The 23357-nt window shown below is 41.0% G+C and overlaps 2 protein-coding genes across 5 annotated transcripts in view; one reads left to right on the plus strand and one right to left on the minus strand.

Moving 5' to 3' along the window:
- The first annotated feature begins 271 nt into the window (after positions 1–271).
- LOC134418221 (histone PARylation factor 1) lies at positions 272–8932 on the plus strand. Its single transcript, XM_063156230.1, has 8 exons — positions 272–346; positions 1367–1526; positions 3436–3622; positions 4095–4193; positions 5225–5375; positions 6087–6174; positions 6765–6937; positions 8682–8932. The coding sequence occupies exons 1-8, from the start codon at positions 290–292 to the stop codon at positions 8811–8813; spliced, it is 1047 nt and encodes a 348-aa protein (XP_063012300.1). The 5' UTR covers positions 272–289; the 3' UTR covers positions 8814–8932.
- A 2136-nt stretch (positions 8933–11068) lies between these two features.
- The window catches only part of CLCN3 (chloride voltage-gated channel 3), a 59113-nt gene continuing 46824 nt past the window's right edge, over positions 11069–23357 (minus strand). For 2 of the 4 annotated variants that reach the window (XM_063156226.1, XM_063156227.1), the window contains 5 exons: positions 21875–22061; positions 20185–20583; positions 18132–18348; positions 15763–15838; positions 11069–14137 (listed from right to left, as the gene is read on the minus strand). In XM_063156226.1, coding sequence (XP_063012296.1) covers positions 13979–14137; positions 15763–15838; positions 18132–18348; positions 20185–20583; positions 21875–22061 — 1038 coding nt within the window. In that variant the 3' untranslated portion in view covers positions 11069–13978. The remainder of the gene's footprint in view (positions 14138–15762; positions 15839–18131; positions 18349–20184; positions 20584–21874; positions 22062–23357) is intronic. The other 2 variants (XM_063156228.1, XM_063156229.1) reach the window with 1 other exon arrangement.

The following is a 23357-nucleotide window of genomic DNA, read 5'->3' on the forward strand; positions in this document are numbered from 1 at the left end:
TAAAAAAATCGGCCTCCAAGGCATATCTATGCGATCTATCTACCGCTGAGGGAACGTGGCGGTGAGCTCCCGACGTGTCTCCAGCACCAGCCGTATTCGCCACCCGGGGCGAACTGCGCCGCTTGCCGCGCCCCGTCCCTGCCCCCGTTGGCCGCTGTGGCGGCGGTGCCAGAGCCGGGGCTGCCGGCGGCCCCCGCCCCTCAGAGCCCCTCACGCTCCCTGGCGGCCGGCGCGCGGGGCCGGGGCTGCGCAGGCGCGGGGGCGCGCGGGATGCGGGCGGCGGGAGCGCATGGCAGGTGGCGGGAAGCGGAGGCCGCGCGGCGCGGCGGGAGCGGCCGGAGAGCAGGTGGGGCGGCGGGACGCGGGCCCGCTCCGCGCGGGTGCCTTGGGATGTCTGTCGGCCCTCTGTCTCCTTGGCCCGCGTTCTGTTTTGCTCGGTGGCTTTGGGGACAGAGTCAGGGCCCCGCGTTCTCCTGCGCGGCAGCCGCTCCTCGGCGCGGCACCGCCGCGCTCGGGGTGCGCCGGGCCCGCCGGCCGCCGCATCATCCCGGCGGGACCGCGCCGCGAACGGCGACACACGCCGCGACCCGGCTTGCCTGGCGGCGGCCCTGCTTCGGAGATGCTCTCTTTAGCAACAGGCTTTCTTTCTTGTTCTTACATATTTATTTTATTTTATGTTCTTTCAAATGGGGGGTAGCGATTCCTACCAATTCGTGGAGACTTATGTGGGAATGCGGTGATTGAGGCTGCTGCCCCAGTAGAGTGTGCCCGCGGATCGTTTCCTAGCCTGCTTCAGCTCACGTTACGTAATTTTAAAAAGCAACTTCACCTCTAAGCTGCTTCTAAAGTGCTGCACTGGAAACTGCAGTAGTCGTGATGTTCCATAGCACAGTAGTTAAAATAGTAGAGACCAGAGGAGTTTAGCCGTATTATTTAATTTGACAAAATTGTATTCCTACTTTGAACTGTCTTTAAAACACACAAACATATTGTATGCTGCCCACAGTGTGATTGGAAATGGTCATTTTAGAGCAATGTAGAATTAGATTAAACTTTAGGATTGCCTGGTCCTTTGTTTAATTACCTAACAGAAGTGCTTCTGTTGATTATATTGACCCATTAATATCAGAGTAGCAGTTTGCTGCTGTAGACATGTTTAGTGCATTTGTTAGACTGCACTTTTAATGGGTTCTGTCCAAAACAGATGTTCTAGGCTGTATATATACTGCTTTAACTAATGAACATGTCTAATGGATCTAAGCTTTGTTCTTCCATTAGTATAAAAGCTTTGTAGACTCCTTTGGTAGAGCTGAGAGAAAGCAACTAAATTAACTTTTGGGTTGGATTTTTTTTTTTCAATCTACAGAGTGAAAAAAATGGAGCTGTCAAGAAGAGACGATCAAACCAGGCAGATATTCCTGATAGTCTTTGCCAAGAAGCAGAAACATGCTATCAGCTTAGACTGCCTGAGGACTTCTACCAGTTTTGGAAGTTTTGTGAGGAGCTAGATCCTGAGAAACCAAGTGGTGAGGTTTTAAATTTTGCCTCTTCTAACTTTCACTCCTGGAAGCAGGCAAACAGGAGTTGGTCAGATGCATTTCAGTGAAACTGCAGCTTCTCACTTGAGATGGAGGATATCTACATGAGTGTAAACTAAAACACTGGCTATAATCACCAAGATGTACACTTCAAGCTTTCTAAAATGTAACTACTGAAGTTGTGCCATGCAAAGGGACTAAATGTGGTCTCAATCTTCCTTTCTCACAGGTGCATTTAAAATGTTTAGTATGGAACTCAAGTTTGCTCATGTATCATGGTTTAATCCCAGTCAACAACTAAGCACCACACAGGCACTTGCTCACTCCCCCTTGGTGAGAGAGAATTGAAAGGGTGAAGGTGAGAAAACATGTGGGTTGAGCTGAAGACAGTTTAATAGGGCAAGCAAAAGCCACAAGCAAAGCAAAACAAGGAATTAATTCACCACCTCCCATGTGCAGGCAGGTGTTCAGCCATCTCCAAGAAAGCAGGTCTCTGTCATGCTGAGTGTGATGCCATATGCTGTGGAATATCCCTTTGGTCACTTGGGATCAGCTGTCCCAGGTGCATCCTGTCTCAGCTTCTTGTACACCCACAGCCTCCTTGCTGGTGGGATGAGAGGTTGAAGGGACTTTTACTCAGTGTAAGCATTACTAAAGCTGGATTTCAGCCTCTTAAGTTTATTACATAACAGAATGTGGCATCCCTCTGTGCTTTAGAAATGACAGTGTCTTTCTCAGTCAGAATGGTTTGGGTTGAAGAGACCTTTAAAGGTGATCTAGTCAAACTCCCTGCACTGAGCAGGGACATCTTCAGCAGAGCCAGGTGCTCAGAGCTGGGTCCCACCCAGCCTTACATGTTTTTAGGTCATCCACTGTGTCTCTGGGTAACCTGTTCCAGTGTTTCACCACCTGCATCATAATGCCTTTTTTTTTTGTATTTAGCCTGAATCTACCCTGTTTTAGTTAAGAACCATTACCCCTTGTTCTCTTGCTACAGGCCCTGCTAAAATGTTTGTCCTTACCTTCAATACCTGAAGTACTGAAAGGCTGCAGTCAAGTCCCTGGAGCCTTTTGGCCTCCAGAATGAACAACCAAAGCCCTCTCAGCCCATCTCTATAGGAGAGGTGCTCTAGGCCTCTTATCTTCATGACCCTGTTCTGGACCCACTCCAGCTGGTCCCTGACCTTGGTGTGCTGACAGCCCTGGAGCTGATGCAGCCCTGCAGGTGGAGTCTGAGCAGAGCAGAGGGGCAGAATCCCTCCCTGGCCCTGCTGCCCACCCTGCTCTGGATGCAGCCCAGGACATGTTTGGCTCTCAGGGCTGGGGGTGCCCATGGCCAGGTCATGTCCAGCCTCTCAGCCACCAGCACCCCAAAGCCCTTCTGGGCAGGGCTGCTCTCCATCTGTTCATCCCAGCCTGTGTTGATACAAGGGGTTGCCCCAACCCAGGTGCAGAACATTCCAAGGCCACTTGGTCTTGTTAAACCTGAAGAGATTCCCATGGGCCCAATTCTTGAGGTTGTCCCTTGGGATGGCATCCCATCCTTCAGGAGTGTCATCTGCACCCCTCAGCTTGGTCACCTGCAAAGTTGCTGAAGTTTGCTGATCCAGTCTTGTGTAATTGATAAAGGTGACTATTAAACAATACTGGTTCCAGTTTAGAGCCCTGAGGGAGACACTCATGACCAATCTGCATCCTGACGTTGGACTGTGGCTGGATGGCTACTTTTTATTAGAATTGTAGTAACTCTTGAATGGAAACTATCTGGACAAAAAAATTCTTAGCTTTCCTTGTCTAGTGAATAGTGTTTGACTGAATTTATGGGAACTTTCAGTACCTGAGCAACACCAGAACTTCCCTGTCTAGATGTGCACCTGATTCATGGTTTGCTTTTCAGATGCACTTGTGTCAAGTGTTGGACTTAAGCTGGTTGGACCGTATGATATTCTTGCTGGAAAACACAAAAAAGCAAAATCAACAGATGTGAACTTCAATCTTCATTGGAGATTCTTCTATGATCCCCCAGAATTTCAGACTATACTTGTTGGGGATAGCAGAACACAGTATCACATGGGATATTTCAGGTATTTTATTTGCTGTGTGCCCTTGTTCCACCACAACTATGCATAGCTTTTGTTCTCTTTTTCCATGAAACATAACTTGTGTGCTATCAAGCAAGAGTCTTTTTTTTTTTTGTAATAAGACATTAACATGTGACTTCATCTTTTTAATGAAAAAGTTTGCAGTAACAGGAGTTGAAGACTAGATTTAAATATTTATTAATCTATCTCCCCCAGCCATCCAAAGCACCTTCACTCACTAATCTTTAGCTTTTGCCATGATGCTGAGAAGAAAATCAAGTTACCAAAAGGAAATGTGTGGATGCAAGCTCTTTTCAAGGCTTGCTGTAAGATTTTAGAGCTTTAGATCTAAGGGCATTTCATGGTGGGGTTCTGAAGGAGATGGCAGCATAGTGAGGAGGCAAATTTAGTTTTACTTTGAAATAGGAGAAATGGACACAGCTTGACTATTTTGTGTGTACTTTTTCATCAATAGGGATGTGCCAGATGAGCTGCCAGTGTGGGTTGGTGCAAATGAAGCAAAGAAGGGTTGTGTGATTTCACAAGTTGGTGATAATGTCTTTGCTGCAGTCAAGTAAGGTTCATATTTACTTTTATTTACAAAGAGCAGAATAGAGAGAAATTGTTAATTGGGAGGTGGGATGTGGAATAACGAAGCTAACTTATTATATGGCTTTCTTAAGAAACCCTCACTTATTTTCTGCCCCGTTGGCAAGTTTTAAGATTCTCTCTAAAGCCTTTGTAGGCTTTTTAACAATATTTTCCTTTCAAAGCTAAAATAAATAAGTGTTAATTACGTCATTCCTTAAATATATTGGCTGATACATCCAGTGGATATTTTTTTGCAATTTAGAGGCTGTGTTAAAATTGTTTTCTAAGTAGAGAAAGGGCATCTCAAATAATGGTGAAGGAAATCTGAGTATCATAGTAGATAATAGCATCTGTCTCTTGTTCTTGTCTACATAAAAATACATTATTTGTGTATATAATCAATATCTACAAGAAGTACTATTTCTGCCCTGTGGCAGGATAACCCTGATGTGGATCTGTAGTTCAGTCTGATTCAAGGAACTTCATATGTTCCTGTGTCAGGAAGGTAAACAGCTGACCTCATCCCTGCTGGTTAAAAATGAGAGCTCTCTAAGAACAGGCACGTGTCAGTCAGTGAAAGCAGACTGAAGAATGCTTCTGCAAAAGAGCCCTTGTGCACTGCAGAGTTAAACGAGGACATGTGTTTTGAAAGTACCATGGGGAAGCTCATAAATATGTATTTATGTGCATGACTTGGATGACAAATGGTGTATATAGCACAGAAAGAGCAAACTGAATTCTTAAGATAGAAAGATGAACAGTTACTGAGGCTGGAGAACCTTGAGCACCTGCAGATTGCATAAGCTAGATTGTAATGCAGGTACAGATGAGAAAAGCCCAAGTACTGGATATGCCAAACTATTTTCTTGCCTCTTCTTAAGAGGCTTGCATTTTCAGGTCTCTGTGTGATTAAACACAGGACTGCTAATCTTTCTTGTTAAGATCTAGAGGTTTAACGTTTAAAAGGCTATTAATTTTTTTTTTGTTTTCTTGATATGTTTCATCTATTTTCAGATTATTTTTGTCAAAAAAACTTAAGGAAGTGGCTGATAAAAAGAAAAATGCTGTTTTGAGAGACATAGATGAAAAGCTAACAAGAACAGCAAAAGAACTGGGTTATTCTCTGGAACAAAAAACCCTGAAGATGAAACAGAGAGATAAGAAAGTATGACTTTCCTCATCTACTGGAGAGAACTAAGTTCTGTTAAACTTTTTTTTGTTTACTTCCTGTTTGTGTTTTTCCATCCTTCTAGTCAGTAAGGATGCTACGTTAGGAATTTCCCAAGGTAATCAGCTCTCTATAAAGCTTCAAAAGAGGGAAGATTACTACAAATGTGTTCCAAGTAATAGGATTTAATAAAAACACTTTAATCATAGCTTGGCATTCAATTGAAAATGAAACAAGAACAAACCACCACCAAAAACAACTCAGTAAGCACAGTAGTCGAAAAACTGGAACAAATAGAGGCCATGGAGAAAACTGCTTTAAATGGAAGATTGTTCTAAATAGTTGGGTTGGATCTGTTAAAAACAGGACCATTAAGGATGATATAGATGATAATAACAGAGATTTTTTCATATCTGTTAAAAATAATTACGGTAGGGGACTAAGCAAATGCAGTACAGTGCAACACAAGTGACTACAAGGGTTCGTAGAATTCAGATTTTCACTGAAATGGCATTTCCAGTTATTTCAAACTTCAGTACTTGAAATTAGCTGCAATATAATTTGAAACTAAGTTGATGTCCTGGAGCCAGGACACCATGTTAGGTGTGACCACCAGCAGTCAGATGTTAGTGTTTAATGAGGTGAGTTGTTTTTAGGTCACAGTACTGTCTCATGGTGCTATGTTCCATTTTCTGTCTCTCTATTCAGGTGGTGACCAAAGCATTTCATGGAGCAGGCCTAGTTGTTCCTGTAGACAAAAATGATGTTGGATACAGAGAACTTCCTGAAACAAATGGTAAACATGTTGTTTACTGTGTCCCTCTGCTTTTTTAAAGTAAACAACCCTCAGTAAAAAACCAACTGCATTCATGTTTTCTACTTAAAAAATTTGACTGATAGGAGTAAAATGTAGAAGTCCTAGCCATCACACTTGACCTGAAAGTATTGTCATTAAAGGAACCAGATGAGACTCAATGAAAAATGCTAAATCTGTGAAAATACCTTAAGTGGTAGTTTAGATGATCTTTTCTTTTGTGTTGTCAAAGCCACGCTGGAAGTAGATCAGAAAGCTGATCTACATTCAGGGATGTGTGGGCTTTTCTCTTATCCACCACCTTCTTCCAGTGTCATTTTAAGCAGAATCAGTTCCTTGATGAAATTTCATCACACAAGTGCTTGTCTCCCTTTGTGAGGAACTGAGAGGGATGGCATGGGGCAAGAATGAGCTTCCAAGGAAAGGGGGAACCTTCACCAGCAGTTCAGGGTGTGCCCACTTACCTTATGTCTAAGTGTGGCACATGGGTATAGTTTTGCCACGGAATACTTCTGTGCAATATTAAATTTATTTACTTAAACATCTAAATATCTGCTTTTGGTTTTTTGCAGCTAATCTTAAAAAAATTTGCAAGGCCATTGTTGATGCTCCAACTGACGAGGAGAGAGTGAAGGCCTTTGCACCCATTCAGGAAATGCTGACCTTTGTTCAGTTTGCTAATGATGAATGTGATTATGGAATGGGGTATGAGCTGGGCATGGACCTGTTTTGCTATGGATCACATGTGAGTAAATTAATGCATAATTTTATGCATGGGCTAGAAGTTGTTCTGCTATAGATTAATTATCCCTAGGAAACTAGAGGTCTATGAGAATATTCTTAATTCATGAAGACTGTTAAAAAGTCACACAACATCATTCCATGTTGAATTTAAAATTGTGTGTGAAGGCCCAATCCTGCAGTCCAGAAGCAGAGTGTGAAGTACACTGAACAGCTGGAGTCCCCTGTCCCCAGCTACTTGTATAGGCACTCATATTCAGCCTGATCAGGGAACAGCCTGATGCTGTAGTAACCCCAGCTGGAAGAATGTGAACAGGTGAGCTGCCTGGCTGTGCTGCACAGGGCACAGAGAGTCTCCTCCCCAGTTCTCTGCTAACAGGGAACATTGTCAGTGAGGGCATTGAATTAATAGCACTTATTCACATAAAAATTGTGCTTAATGATTTCTGTCCTGTATTAGCTACTGGCCTGCTGATGAAAAGGGTCATGGCTGTAATTAGTCAATGGCTAGAAAATAACACATGAAGTTTCAACATCTACCTAAGATGAATGGATCATCATAGCAACCCCTGCAAAACAGCTGCTCCTAGCAAAACTATTATTGTCTAAGTGGTGCTCCAGAGTATCATGGGAAGGATTAAGTTTTTCAGTACTAAATGTAGGCCCAGAAGAGCTGTGCTGATTACTGGTTAAAATACCTAGCCATTGAAATGTATGAAAACTGACTGCTCTTGCCATACACTGTTAAATTAGTAATGTGTTTCTTAGACTTAAAGCCCTTCTCTCTTAAGTTCTGTACAGCATCTGAAAATGTGTGGTATTTTTCTTCAAAATCCTGCTCATTTAAAGCCCTTCTTTCAGACTAGGCTGCTTCAGCTGCTTATATCCTTTTTACACCAGGAAGGGCAGTGAAGGAAACTGCTCTTCCCATTTTTCTGAGTAGGTGGAGGCAAATACTCATCTTCCAAGCTTTGTGCTTCTCAGCACATGACACTAACCACCGACAAAGTCCTGCAGTGAAAAATTGTGTTCACAGTACTGTAATGTGTCTTGTCTGTTTTGTGCTGCAGCTTGGAACACCTGTAACTTTGCAGCTGGTTTCTAGAATTAGAAACCTTCAGCTTCTAGTTTAGTAAATAGAAGAAACAGTGGCTTCACACATAAGTTTTGCTCAGTTAAGTCCCTGCCTTTCTTGGAGCTCCTACTTGGAGCTGCTTTCCAGTTCTGACTGGAGCCTTCCTGGCCATTTGCTTACAGAGCCAGAGAAACACTGACACTTTATCTGCAGCCCAAGACATAGAAAAGAACTTGAATCGTCCCCTTTGTTTGAGAGATACAATGGACTTACATGTACAATAATGATTGCAAATGCTAAATATGCTCTGATGTTTATACATTTGAAGTTCTTAAATGGTTACTGTAAGTACCAGCGTAATCCTCAAACTGTGGGGTGGGATGAGACATGGGACTGTGACAGGCTAGGGGACTTCACCTGCAGGCTCCAGTTTGGGATGCTGTGGTGAGCGGGATCATCATCTGCTCGATTTCTCTCTCACTGCAGCAGCTCAGGCACCCCGCCTGGCCTTGCTGTGGCTGTCCCGGGTGTAGCATGAGGATGTGCTCAGGCATTTTGGGAGGGGTTGAAGGGCGCGGTGTGAATGGGGCAGAGCCAGGAGCTGGGGCTGCTCCCAGAATTAACCAAGCCACTGAGGCCGAGGGTGGCTCTTGTTTTTGCTTCTCCCCTGCAGTACTTCCACAAGACGGTGGGCCAGCTGCTGCCCCTGGCTTACACCCTGCTGAAGAGGAGCCTCTTTGCCGAAATCATCGAGCAGCACCTGGGCAGCCGGCGGGAGGAGGACCTGGATCAGCTGGAGCCCTGAGCCGGGGGCTGCAGCTGGGGGCGGCCCTGTGCGCCCGGGGCCGGGCTTGTCCGTGTGTCTGTGGGGCTTTTTGTACTCGGTGGCGGTGTTCCCTCGCTCAGTAAAGGTTTTCTAAGGAACGCGCTGCTTCCCGCTGCTGGCTGCACGGCGGGCCCGGGACGGGAGTGGGGCTGAGGAGCTGCGGGGCTGAGGAGCTGCCCGCGGGCGGGGCTGTGGGACCGGCACCCCCACCTGGCCCGGCCCTGCAGGCCCCGGGAGCCAGGCCCGGGCCGGGGCTGTGGGACCGGCTCCCCTGCCTGGCCCTGCCCTGCAGGCCCCGGGAGCCAGGCCCGGGCCGGGGCTGTGGGACCGGCTCCCCTGCCTGGCCCGGCCCTGCAGGCCCCGGGAGCCAGGCCCGGGCCGGGGCTGTGGGACCGGCTCCCCTGCCTGGCCCTGCCCTGCAGGCCCCGGGAGCCAGGCCCGGGCCGGGGCTGTGGGACCGGCACCCCCACCTGGCCCGGCCCTGCAGGCCCCAGGAGCCAGGCCCGGGCAGGGGCTGCTGTTCCAGGGCTGCTCAGAGCACCGTGCCGGTGAGCCAGGGCACGGTGCGGCTGCTGGGGCTCGATCAGCACCCCCCGTGCCATATGCGAACCGATCCCCACGTCCCTGCTCCGGGGGATGGTTCTGCCCCTCTCGTTTCTGCAGTTGTGTCCTACCCCTCAGGTAAAGCATTCCCTTACTGCAGCATTCCCTTCTGTGGCAAAGCACTATCCCTGCTCCTGCGTTGCTGGGGCTGGTTCAAGTGGGACGAAAGTGATGGGATGAAGGAAATGCTAACTGACATTACATGAGAAACTAGGAATTCCACTGCAGTTGCTACCTTGCTAGTAAGAAGCCATCTCCCTAGTGATTTTGTGCAAGGTGCAAATTAATTGCTTTCAAGGTCCTTAGTCCCCAGTTGTGTTCTTGTTACTGCATTTGGAGGTTTATTCTCTGACAATTGATTAAAGTAACAGTACAGAAACAACGGAAAATAACATTTGCTCTTACTCAACAGCCCTGCCACCATCCAGTGACTTGACTTCCATTGTAGCAATTCACGTCAGTACTAATGACAGCAAGACTAATTACTACTGATAACGATTATAGGCCAGTAGCACCATGCTAAAATCTAAGTCATTCCTAGTCTTTTAAGCAAAGGATTGTCAGTTATATGTTACTTTATGGTAGAAGGGAGCAGCGGAGATAAAATATAGGTTAGAGTGCTGCAAAAGAATTGTGAGTTTCAAATGCACAAGGAAATCACACGCCACAGCTACTAGTGTAAATTTGACAACTTCACCCCTTCCATTCAGCATACCAATGTCAAGCACAGACTTACACTCATTCATAGGCCTAGAGGTTTTTTTAATATATAAAAAACAGGTACTTTCCATCTCGTTCTCATTTTTGTTTCAAGTACAGGAGCCCTAAATATCAAGGCCCTGTAAATCACACAAGTACTAAAACAATAGAATCATGGAAAGGTGTGAGTTGGAGAGGACCTTAAAAATTCAACTTTTTAACTGTTACTTAAGTATGAACTTAGATCTGCAAAAATGAGGAGCTGAGACTGGACATCCATATTCATGTATTAACCCCTGCTGGAGAAGGGGTTAATACATGAATAATGTAATGTGAATAATAGTCCCTGATGGAGAAATCTGTTACAGCAGCTCCAACATGACTGATGTGCTGGGTAATAAACTGGGACAGACTATTTAGAGGGCCTGCCACACTCAAACAAGGAGTAATGGTTTTAACTAAAAAAGATTCAGACTAGATAGGGGGAATGCATGTTTTATTATGAGAATGGTGAAATACTGAAATGGTTGCCCAGAGGGGTGGTACCTGCCTCTCCCTCCAAGTGGTCAGTGTCTGGGCCTCTGAGCAATGTGTCTCATGGAAGGTGTCCCTGCCCATGACAAGAGGGTTAGAATGAGGTGATCTCTAAGCTCCCTTCCAGCCCAGGCCATGCTGTGATGTGCACGTCATCAGCAGATGGTTTTCAGACAATAAAAGGATCATCCACTTTTAACTTTAAATAAAAAAAGTTTTAATTCTGTAATTAGCTAGGCAATGCAAATACTGCATCTCCTACACTCTATTCTTTCTGACAAATATTCTTACTAGTTTTGTATGTAAAATTCCTAGCTGTTAATTTTCTCAGGGAAAATAAATGCAAAAATCAAGACAAATCTTGTTTGTGAAAAGAGTGAGAAAGTATGACAAAACAATAAATGGTCATACAGAAGTTTTTAATGCTTGATTAAATCATCACAGTAATGAGAATTTTTACTGTAATGATATGCAGTTCTACCACACTTATAAATAAAAACATTTAGATCAATATTAAATACAGCTCTAGGCAACATCACAGATTAACAAAGAATGCATTCTTCATGAACCAGTATCTGAATGATTTAAAAAATAAAAAAATGCTGACACTTTCCCCCTCCCATCCACCACCTTTTTTTTTTTTAATTAGTATCTTGAGTAAGGCGCTGCAAGTTTCACGTTAGAAATCTTTGTTGCACAGCACAGGCACACATACTTCATTAACAGAACCTCTACTGTATGTTTACCAGAAGACATTTTAAATGTCAACAGGGAAAGCTTAGCAGGTTAAGAGTAAACAGAGATGCACAATATATGTGCAGCTCTGGGGATCCACACAGAAATGAAACAGCAGGAGTGTGAACTGTATTTTAATTGAGACAGCAGTCTCTAGAATTAGGTGCAGGTTAATACAGTACACACAGCAATGTTTTACAGTAACACCAAACCAGGGCGCAGAGATTTCAAACTAATTTAAAGTGATTTTTGTATGTGTAGTGAGTTTGTATTCTTCCACTATAGAAAAAGAAATCAGACAACAGAAATCAGAGTCACAGACAACTTCCAGAGGTGCCTTCTGTAAATGGGCCTAATCCTGCTCTTTGTGAAGCTTCCTCTTCTTCAAGCTTATGTAATGTACCAGAGCAAATTTTTAGCAACTAGCACTGACTTCACATGGAAGAGTACAGGTTGTTGTTGCCATGCTTCCATTTTCATGTAGCCCAATTCCCTGTTTCATTTCCAAACCTGTTTTTAATACAGGGCCTGATCACTGTGATCCCCCTGGCAAATTTCACATACTACAGGTTCCAGTTGCTGCTGGAACTGAGATGATAAAATGTAGATGGCAGTTTTTTACTAAGAAAAATAAGTTCAAATTCAACAGTGCACTTATTTAGGCACAGCCATTTTTGTGCAGGCCTAAAGTTCCAGAATTTTGGTTCATTTTATTATTGTACTTAAGATAAAATCATACTGAGTACTTCATGAATAAAGATGTTTGAGGTAACTGTGATGAATGCCTTAGAGAGATTTAAAATTATGTTAGACTTTTAGTGTTTATATTCTTGCCATTTTTGCAGTCTTGTGAGCATAATAGCTAAAAGAAAGAAATTTTATCCAACCTCATATTACAAAACATGATTTTTGTCAGCCAGATTTCATTTTCTTCCTTCCTAATTTAGGCTTATAGCATATTGTCATTCTTCCTCTGCATGCAGTTCTGGTGACAGTCTGATAAAATGAATAGGAAACAAAACAATGTACTGTGAAGTTAGGGGTCTGTCAGTTCACCTCCAAATGTGTGTGTGTGTGTTGCTGCTGAATTTTAAAGTCCTGCCCAAGTTTCAAGTACTGGATTCAATTCTGCCCTGCTGCTCAGGTGTGACTACGTATAATTTACACCTTTATATACTTGGGAGAAAAGAAGAGTCAAAAGCAATTTAATAGCTGCTTTTTCCTATTACTTTTAAAACCCTACAGGTTTGGGTTTTTTTTAAATAAAGCCCTACTATTACTGTTCCAGTTATCTGCCAGTAAAGAAAAAAGGAAATCCAAGGTAACGGCAGTGAGAGTTACATTTGAAAATGATCTTGCATGTATGTTGGATCATAAAGAAGCCATTTTCTTGAAACCCTTCATCTAGTTGTAAACATTTGCTAATCCTCCATTACTTGCAGAGGATTATGAATTATTCTATAAAATCACATTAAAAAGGTAATTAGTTATGTGAGATATTAACTGATTCATATTTAATAGATTTTTTAAATCCATACAAATATAAATAAAGAATGGTAAAACTTCAAGAAAATATACATTTAGTGCAAATTATGAGTTACATTTCTTCCTACCATGTCAGCAGTGGAACGTCTTTTGTGGAGAAGAAAAAATAAAAATGACCATTCTCAAATTTTACAGGGGGGGAAAAGATCTCCAGTGTTGAAGCATGCATTTTTTTACCAGATACACGTATACAGAATTGTTCCAGCTCTTAAACTAGTAGAATAGCAGTATTTTTCCTTATACTGCACAACATTGGTATATATCATAGTGTGTTCAATAATACAAAAATTGCATAAGACCAGGTCACGTTATTGATATTTTCTGCAGCAAAACCAGTATTTTTCTTTAAAATACTGGTTTTACCTGGTTTTAGCTTTCTCATATCACGACAGCACACGGGTTGAAAGAAGTCTTGTGTGGTTCTTGGAAAGTATTACCTGTTCAACCTGGTTTTGTTGCAGTGCATCTGCACCGCCCCAAGCATTTTGTGATGTACGAACTTACACATTTAATGGCACGAGAAAAACCTCCCTTCTTGTGATCACACCTCAGTAACTCACAGTACATCTCAATATGAGAAACAACTGCTTCAAAAGGGCACACCAATTTTAAAGAGGCTTTGTTACGGCTCAGGAGAGAGAGAAATAAAGCTCTTCTGGAATGTAGAAAGGTGACAAGTAATAGTTAATACGTTTCATGAGTTAACACAACAGTTTTCAATGATAAAAAGGGCAAGACCTTTCAGTCTCCACAAGATGGCTCAATTCAGAATGATCCCTCCAGAAACAGGGATTAATAACACATCTCTTCAATGCTGAAGTACCAGGCTGGGCTGGAGAACGGCGCCGCTTTGCACGGCTCACCCACTGCACTATCATGGCAGACCTGATGTCTCGGGACGCATCCAGTGCAGGACAGCAGCTCTCCCTTCCCACACTCCCATCAGCTCCCCCAGACTGACTCCTGATTGCCAGCAGCACTGTTATGTAAAAACCCAGCTCGTCTCTGATTTTAGAAGTTTCCCCAGACTAAAGTGTTGTGCTATTCAACAAATGAACCTCCTCTTCCGTTTCCTCTCTCTCCTCAGCTATGGGTTTCAGTTGAACATTATGGAGGCGGGGTCTTGGTTTGCCGTCTGGGCCATATGACGGAGGATATCTTTTTTTGTTATAATGCCAAGGAGGCGCCTGAAAAGGATAAATGGAAGACTGATATTAATCCAAGCAGGAAAATAATGAAGCAGAACAAATCTGTAGCCAAGTCCTTTTTGTTGACAGGAATAGAGCAAAAGTAAACAGCCTGATTTTCTTATTTAAACAGAAACATTTTATTTATCAAAATGCTGAGGAACCACCAGTTTGATAAAACACAGCAATGCTGAGACGCTGTATCAAATGGTCTCTGACAGCTGTAGTCCGTTTTAATGAAATACAAGTCATACAAGTAGAGCCCATTACAATTTTTATTTAACTTTTTGTTTCTACAAAAATCAAATTTTCATTAGCATATGCCAACAAAAAAGTAACAAAGAGGGACAAAGAAAAGAGAGGTATGAAAAAGAAATGACAGTGATCCCACTTCATAAGAGAGGCATGTTCCAACCTAGCCATCAGAAGTGATGTACTGCTTGATGGCCCCAAATCAAACTCCCGTTCCCTCCTATTTTAAACAAGAAGGATCCTTCCAGTCTGACACACTGGCTCAGATTGAATGTATTCATAGGAGCACACTGTACTGGCCATGAAACTTTTGTAAAATAAACAACAGTTAATTTGTTTTTGGAGTTCATGGCTTAAGAAAAAAACAAACTGTGAATAACAAAATTTTCATTTTCCAATTTAGATACTGTGCTCTTATGACAGGGTCTTTTAAAACTATAACTGCTAAACATCAAATAGAGTGAGACTGTCCAAAAGGATAATATCACAAGAGAAGCAAAGAGCAGAATGGATGAGCTGCTGCCCTTGTTATTCTGGTTAGTACATTTCAATTTGTCTTATTAAAGGACGCATGAAATACTTGTGAAATATTAGCATAAAATGAGAACATAATTAGCATGTTTTGCACATAAGCAGCTAAACATGGTGGGTATGTTTAGTAGACATGGAACTAGCAACCCATGTCTAAATTAAGACTACGTGTACCACCTATCTAAGGGGTTAGTTCACAACATCATGGTTAAAATCATATCTAGATTGTGAAGTCAACAGACTACATAGTAGCAGGCCACTTGGTGGCTGGTATCACTGCACATTTTGTAAAGGATTACACTCACTGCTGTAGGTAACAGTGGCAGAATCACAGACTTTACATAAAATCACAGGACTTTGCTAAAAAATATTTTTAAAAATTCATGTTAATAAAGGGAAGATCTAATGATGCATGCTTATCTCTTCTTCTCAAAAGATGTGATATTTGCTATTTAACAGCTATTTAAAGCTGTCCAAATCAGAAAAAGAAATTGGCATATATGAAAACCTTAATTTGCATTAGGCAGGGAAAAAGTATTTCTAGCTGCGTGCCTTCCCACCTGGGGAATTCAAGAGATCAACCAGCAGGATGGATGTGATCTCATCAACACAAGTATCAGAAAGTTTACTTTCCTTTAATGTTGTGACTAACAGTATGTTCACATTTACAGCTTCTTTTCTACAAAAGGATTTTGCACATGTTGTTTTATGTTTAACACAAATTTTGAGCACAAGAAGATTTCATGGTTCAGCCGATACCATAAAAGCCCTGAACAGTTCACAAGTTTCATGCTTCCTGGCTTCTAATGTGTCTAATTATGAGATCTGATATATCTAATCACCAAGGGTTCGACGTGCTGCTTTAGTTGCTCGAGATGCTCTAATATGTTCTTCTTTGTGATGATCCCCAAGACAATCCTGCAACAGATTATGTTATGCTAATAACTGTGTGAAATCAAATGAAAAAAAAATTCTAATCATAATGGAAAAGGATTAGAGCAAACTGAAAAAAGAAAAAAAAAAAAGAAATGGTTGCAGGAAAGCTAATGAGATAATTAAATGAGAATTTATTTGACAGTCAGTACCCTTTCCCAGATTTTGCTTTTTTCTCCCAAAATGCTGAACACAATTGGCTCTACAACCACCCCAGAGCAGTATGTTTCTTGTATCAGGTACACATCAGGGTAGAAAAACGTTATCCCTTCACCCTAAATTCACATATTTTGGGGTTTTAAAGGTACTGAAACTAAAATCTACTTTGTATTTCCTTCGTTTAATAGTTATTTCTCCTCAGACATACAGATAATTATTGACATTTTAATAAGCCACAGCAGATAGAGTAATATCTGTGTAAAGTCATAGCAACTGAGGTTCAAAGCTGCCCTACCGAGCTGGGCTATCTGGTGGCCTTAGAAACAGACAAATTCAGACAAATTTCTTGTTCATGACAGGACAAATGAAGAGCAACTCCCTGGAATGGATATTCTGGTACAAATTTGGAGGAGTAAGGCTCAGTCTTCTCTCTGTCATCTGTACCAATTTCTGTACAATCCAGTCTGGACTGGAATCAGTATGTTGATGCAAGTCTTTAAACAGGTATATTCAGTTTGCAGGAAATCTGCCAGTGAAAATATAAAGTAGTCTTTGATGTCCACAAGGGTGTATGCCATTGCTAAAAATCACTACTACTAGTATTTATGATCTGCTCTTCTTGTAATGGACAGTGTGCTTGTGGAATGTCACAAATTTGTAAACTGAAGTAGTATAAAATAAATATTAAAGCCATTCCTGCTACTTTATCATAAAATAGTTTAAAATTTATAGTACAGCTTGACATAGTTTTGCACAATCAAGCTTTCTCTAGAAAAGATTTCAGCATCAATGTCAATGCTTGAGCACTCAACCACAACAGAAACTATGAAAAAAAAAAAATCATAGTAATTATTTTTCAGTGAAGTTCTATTGATTCCAATTTCCCTCCCCAAACAAGAATAACTGCATGCCCAGACTAACTTCTAAATGTCAGATTATTATGTCCTTTAGAAAGGCTTCTGGAAACACTACTTGCCATTCCATACAGATATGCACTGAAGAAAAAAAATCAAAACAAAAAACAGACAGGAGAACATTTAAATAAATTTGTTTTAAAATACATCTGAAAAAAAACCCCAACTTGGAAACCAACGAAATTTATAAATATTCGCTACATACAGCAGCAGTCCTTTTGCCCACAGAAAAACTAAGAAAGTCCCAGTCATTTCAGATTTCTTGTCCCAAGGACACTGATCAATCCTAAAGATGTGAATGAGCAGACAACATTTCACACCCCGGGTGCCTTAAAAGACATGCTAAAGGGAAAGCAAGATACTATGGTAGGAGCTTCGATGTTGCATGTCAAGTGTTTAATGCAAGAGACACAGAAAAGCAGAATGTTAAAGGAACAGCTGCACAGAAAAAGATCATGTAAAAAAAAACAAGGAGCAGTTTAGATAAGAGGAAATTACAATGAACATTTAGTTTTCATGCTGGGGGCTGATTTATTTAGTAGATAATCACAGGACAACTCCCAACAGTCTCATTTACAAACATTCTAAATCTTAAAACTATTTTCCTGAAATATTTTGAATTGTAGAAACAAAAGTTGCAGATTGAAGTTCCAGAACTAGCAGCAGTTTAGTTGTTAGTATTCCAAAAATCAAAAGCTTGCTGGTAATCCCCATCACTAGACTCCAGAAGAGATACTGACTAGATCATTTTCTGCTTTACTCTTTATGAACCCAGTATTTGTAGATGTTCAGTAACTACTGATACATTGCATGTTGCCAGAACATAGATAATAACCAGGAAATACAGGCCTTAGACTCTGCAGAGCACAAGACTAAATTTCTGCAAGACGAGTTGTGTCTCCTCCACAAGCAAGTTGCACAGACCAAGCTTGCTGAATGGCAGTAAATTTTTAACAGAACATCATAAAATGACTGAAATCATCTGCCTGCTTACTTGAAATACAAGGAAGGCATAAGAATTTCAGAGAGGTGCTACAGCACAGCACATTCTTAATGAACAGCTGGGGTCCTCAGCTGCAATACCAAACCTACCATGGGTTCAAATACCATGATCCTGGTGAATATCCTGGTTCAAATACTCTGATCCTGGAAATGAAAACTGCTGTATCTAAAAAAATGCACAGCATTGCTGCCACTTTACTCACCCATTGTGTGTTACAAGGCACTGCCTCAGACCCAGCTTGCGGAAAATATCCACCACTATTTCCATTGGTGTGTGGTCTGTCACGGTGAAAGGGCTCATATCGAGGATGCTTCTGAGCTTCAAAGGTCGAGGGCTTTCTGCTGGAAGCGATGGGGTATGCTGGGCAAAACATACCCTGGAACTGCCAACAATCCCCTCCTGCTTCTTTCTAGCACTTTCTTTAAGAAAGATGGGGAAGGGGGAAAAACAGCAGAGGAAGAGGAATTTATATCCCTGGAGTAAGATGTTAATGCAGACATACAGCTCAATCAACAATACCAGGCTCTCGCATATATTTCCACAGCCACTGATTTATCCCCAGGAAATGGTTGTGCAAAAATCACAAAAGCCATTTGCCATTCAGCTTTAGTCATTATTCAACTAATTGTCTCACTCAAATAAGTAACCTTTATTTACTATAAAGAGGTGGAAGGGCTAAAAAAGAACTACTCAGCTCCTGAAGAAACTGCCAGGGAAAAGTCAGTCTCAATTGACAGCCCCCTGAACTTTGTCCTAATACCCAACTTAAACCTCCCTCAGTACAACTTCATGCCATTCCCTCAGATCTTATCACAGAGCAGAGATCAGTGCCTGCCCCTCCCCTTGCCCTCATGAGGAAGTTGCAGACTGCAATGAGGTCTCCCTTCAGCCTTCTCCACACTGAACAGACCAAGTGACTTCAGCCACTTCTCATATGGCTTTCCCCTCAAGGCCCTTCACCATCCTTGTGGCTCTCCTTTGGATGATCTCTAATGGCTTTACAACCCTCTGATAATCTGGCACCAAAATTTGCACACAGGACTTGAGGTGAGGCTGTCCCAGAGCAGAGCAGAGCAGGACAATCCCCTCCCTTGCCTGGCTGGAGATGCAGTGCCTGATGCACCCCAGGACACACCTGGCCCTCCTGGCTGCCAGGGCACAGTGACTCTTACGACAGACACAACCCAAGACTAAGCAACTTTCACTGTATGATCCCAGCAGCTGAAATGAGTCTTAACTGTGAAAGCATTTTCTAAGAAGAATGTTCTGCTACTCCCCCATTTACTCAAGTTAAATGCAAACTTTAACTACTATGGTGTTGGTAATAATATCCAAGTTTTGTACATTCATATACATCCTATGTAATATAATGCCATGGTATACACAGTAGTAAAACCACAGGCAAAAATCTGACTGAAGCGAACAGTGTTCTGTTCACAAAAGATGTTTTAGAAGTTTCTGGAGACTTCTGTCCCTTTCTCAAATGTCTTTGTTTAAGACATATGTATATATAAAAAAAAGTCACTTAAGATGCAACTTGCATCACTTATTTCATGCACTAAATGTTACAGTTTTATAACATTTTCTTACATAACACTGTGTTTCCTCCTTTGGTTATGATAGTAGCCTCAGAATCCACAGAATTTTTCTTGCCAGTGCACAAAGCATTATCACAAGTATCACACAAGCACTAATAATATTCACACAGAAAGAGATGTTCCAAACAGAGCTTGTGTGCTCATGTGCCCAGGGACTAATTTCCCATTAATCAAACAGATTGAAAAACATAAACCTAAAATAATTAATATTGCACTTATATCTCCATAATACAACCTTGGTTGTTATAACAAAAGTAAAAAACACACTGTTAGAAAGAAATAGGATATACATTTAAAAATTACTTGGACAGTAATTCTCGCAGAATACTGATGGTCAAAATGAGAATTACTCAATTTTGAAGAATGTTACTATAGCATTACTCAAGGAAATGGAGTACTATCAAAAGCCTCAAAAAACTAAAAAATACCAGATTAGATAATGTTTTGACCTACGTGAGTATGACAACTTTTGTTTTTACAAGGGACAAAGAGATGAGGATTATCTTCATTTCAGAGCTGCTACTCAAGATACATTATCATATAGTTAAATCAACCTGAAGTGTAAAAACATACCGAGCAAATTCTATTTTAAATATAAAATAATATAAACCAATTTAAATTGGTGTATATAATAATGCAATACTGAAAGTTAATTACCTATTGCAATAGTTAAATCTCTTCTTAGAGCAAAGCCCACAAGTCTCTGTGACTCCTTTGACATGATGACAGGAAAACCATTGTAGCTGGTTTCGTTGATCAGGGTTTCGATGTCTTCGACAGTCATATTGTCCTGGGTGAGAACTGCTAAAGGGGGGTCGCTCCTCCGGGGCCTCATCACGTCAGCAGCCAGCGTGGTGTGAGTGAACTCTTCCTTGGCATCCAAGAAAGGATAGCCGTTCAGTCGGATGTGTGCCTCATAGATGCCTTCCCTACCAAAGGCATCTCCTACCCACTTACTGGTCATCACCGCAGCCATTAGGGGCACAATATACTCCAGCCCTCCTGTTAGCTCAAACACAATAACTACCAGGGACACTGTCATCCTTGTCACGCCACCTGCAAGGAAAATGATAGCCAGTAACATCTGAGTATCAGATAACAGTGATTTTAGAATTTGGTGCCTTCCGGTTGAGATCTACAAACATAACTTTGACATGAAAGGTATCTGACAAATGTCCTTCTGCGTAATACCAACAGAAGCAGACAGAGAAAATTAACACAGACCTTCAAGAAGTGAAAAAGAGAGTTTTAGGGAAAATTCACAGAAAGGGAGGTAATAAAGGGAACTGGAAAATATGTACAGTTATTTAATGTAAGCTAAGAACAAAACTCTGTATATCTCCATACCACATCAGGGTTAAAAGTACTGTGAAATGCAAGGAAATCCAGTGATGTAAGAATTTGAAAAAATAATGGAACTAATTCCAAAATGTCATAGGTAGCAAACCAACAGCTATGTTGTCCAAAGGATTAGGAATTTAATGCTGTTGCTTAATCATAAAAACTAAACAGAATTATGAGCTGATGAAAAGAAATCTCTTTCTTGGACAACAGAAGACAGGGATTATACTTCTCTTTTGTTATTATTTAAAATAATTTTTTTCTGATAAGGTTTCTGATGCTATATCTTCATTTAATAAAATAATATGAACTGTCTTTCAATTCAATCAAGAGTGATTCAATTTGCACTATTAAAAACCAGACCAACTTCTCCAAAACCTAAATTTGTATCACTAGTTTGATTGCCCAAACATAATTTTCCTTAAAGAAAAGTTCTACTTCTTGCATAATCAGTCCTAAGAGTTTTTAAGTTTAATTTCTAAGGCCACCAAGTTATAAATAAGGACAAGTTTAGGTCCACAATTTAAGCCTCTTTCCATGAAGCTGATTATCAACAATTAGATTTGATAAAAATACCTTACACACTTCTAAAACTTTTGTTTGGAAAATGAATTTCAAGAACAATTTTTTGCAATTCATGTAGATGTGGCAGCTGATCACACCACTTCCTTCTAATAATAACCATACTTGACACTGTAAATGCTCTACTTCATACATTTCAAGGAACTGATTTCTCTGACCAATGTAGTGATGACATCTCTCGATACCAAAAAGAGAAAGCAAACACTACTAAAATTCTCCTATTTCTCATAAATTTAGATTTCACATTATTTCTCAGATCACAAGGATTTGAGGGTCTTGTGTAGAGATGTGAAAGTATTATTCTGGAGGGAAGACCCTATAAACAGGTGTTCCAAAACTGCACAAGTTTATGTCTCCTTTCATTTTTTAATAATTATTTTGCTATATGAAGAAACCAGATACTTATTTGTTATATTTTATTTACCTAAGCATGCAGCAGCACCAACCATGGCATAAAGACCAGGTGTAATACAGTCAGCTCCAACTTCACACCACTCCTTGAAAATGAACCAGTCATGATGGTAGTAAGCCAGCTGCTCCACTGCAATTCCTACAATCCTTCCTGCTATTGCTCCAATTGCCATACTAGGTATGAACAACCCAGATGGAACCTGCAACAAAAACAGAACTGTTGGCATGCTGCTGGGAACATACCTGACACATGACTTAAAAAGTTATTTTCTGTATTTTTTTTCTGAAAGAGATGCAAATACTCAAACTGTCACATTAAAACAATGGTAAGTGACCTTGGAAGGTTAGTAGATAGAATTCTATTGATATCTTTGATTCACCTGATTAGGAGAAACCACTTTATGAGCATGTTTGTTTATATCTTCCTGTGTTTAAGAGAAAATCTACCACCAATACAGGACCAAGAACTAGACACAGTGCCAATAGCACAGTTCTCTACCCTGTGCATGTCTAGTGTGAACTGTGCTAATCATAAAGGACAAAGTTCCTTATCATTTCCTGTCTCCCTTATTCCTTCACGTTTCTCAGAGTCAACATTCACTTACTAAAGGACTGCCTTCCTAAACTGCTTCCTGACACTGCTATAAATTAACTAAACAGGTGAGTTTTAAAAGAGGCCTTGTACTATTTTTGCTGTTTCCTGTAGAAATGAGTGCATATAGACTGCTAAACACACCAAGAGAGAAAAAGGCAAGATAATCCCCACTGCAAAAAGTAGGTAACACAACAGCTTAAAGAAGAAAGAAGCTCCTACTGTCAGCTTAGTTACTTAAAATGTTTTTCTGCTACTAACTAAAGCCTTGTCACAAACCATGGCTTAGTAAAATATTAGTGGAAACTTCCTTTTATCAGCAGTTTCACATGAAGAAACTACTGTACATCTTTTCTTTGCCTTACAAAGCCAATCTTGCCAAAAAACATACTGGCACGTAAGTGTCTCATTAAACTGTAAATGCCTGCTGCTTCTCCTCACAGCAGTTGTTAACATCAAGATATTTTATACTGTGACTGAGGTACAGATATAACTACAAAAAAGGAGCAGAATTTTTACTTTGTCTAAATGCATCTCATCCCATCTTGATGAAATAACTTAATTAATTGTAACAGGACACATCATGTAATTTTTATTGTACTGTCCAGCTGTGAAATTTAAGTACTGTGGAATTCCAAACTATAGATTTTGGTGTGGTATTCAATAGCTGTTACAGAAATGTATTTCACAATTGTTGTTGTTAGTGTTATTGTATTTTGTCTGTATTTATGGTTGCAAAGATTTCTATCAACAAAGGAAAAGCAAACATAGCTTATAATTATTATTACTTTGTATTTTGTCAATATTTGTGTGTGCAAAGATGATTTCTAACCAAGAAACCAAGGGAAAACTAACTTTGCGTTAGACAGTCAGCAGCATGGGTTTTGAGAAAAAGTTTAATAAT

Source organism: Melospiza melodia, chromosome 5, assembly GCF_035770615.1.
Source record: "Melospiza melodia melodia isolate bMelMel2 chromosome 5, bMelMel2.pri, whole genome shotgun sequence".
Lineage (NCBI taxonomy): Eukaryota > Metazoa > Chordata > Aves > Passeriformes > Passerellidae > Melospiza > Melospiza melodia.

Bases quoted from the DNA above. Each gene is read 5' to 3' on its own strand.
- LOC134418221 (XM_063156230.1), top strand. From the start codon at position 290: ATGGCAGGTGGCGGGAAGCGGAGGCCGCGCGGCGCGGCGGGAGCGGCC. The intron at 1,527-3,435 runs GTGAGGTTTTAA...TTTGCTTTTCAG, and splicing joins AGATCCTGAGAAACCAAGTG to ATGCACTTGTGTCAAGTGTT. The intron at 6,938-8,681 runs GTGAGTAAATTA...TCTCCCCTGCAG, and splicing joins TGTTTTGCTATGGATCACAT to TACTTCCACAAGACGGTGGG.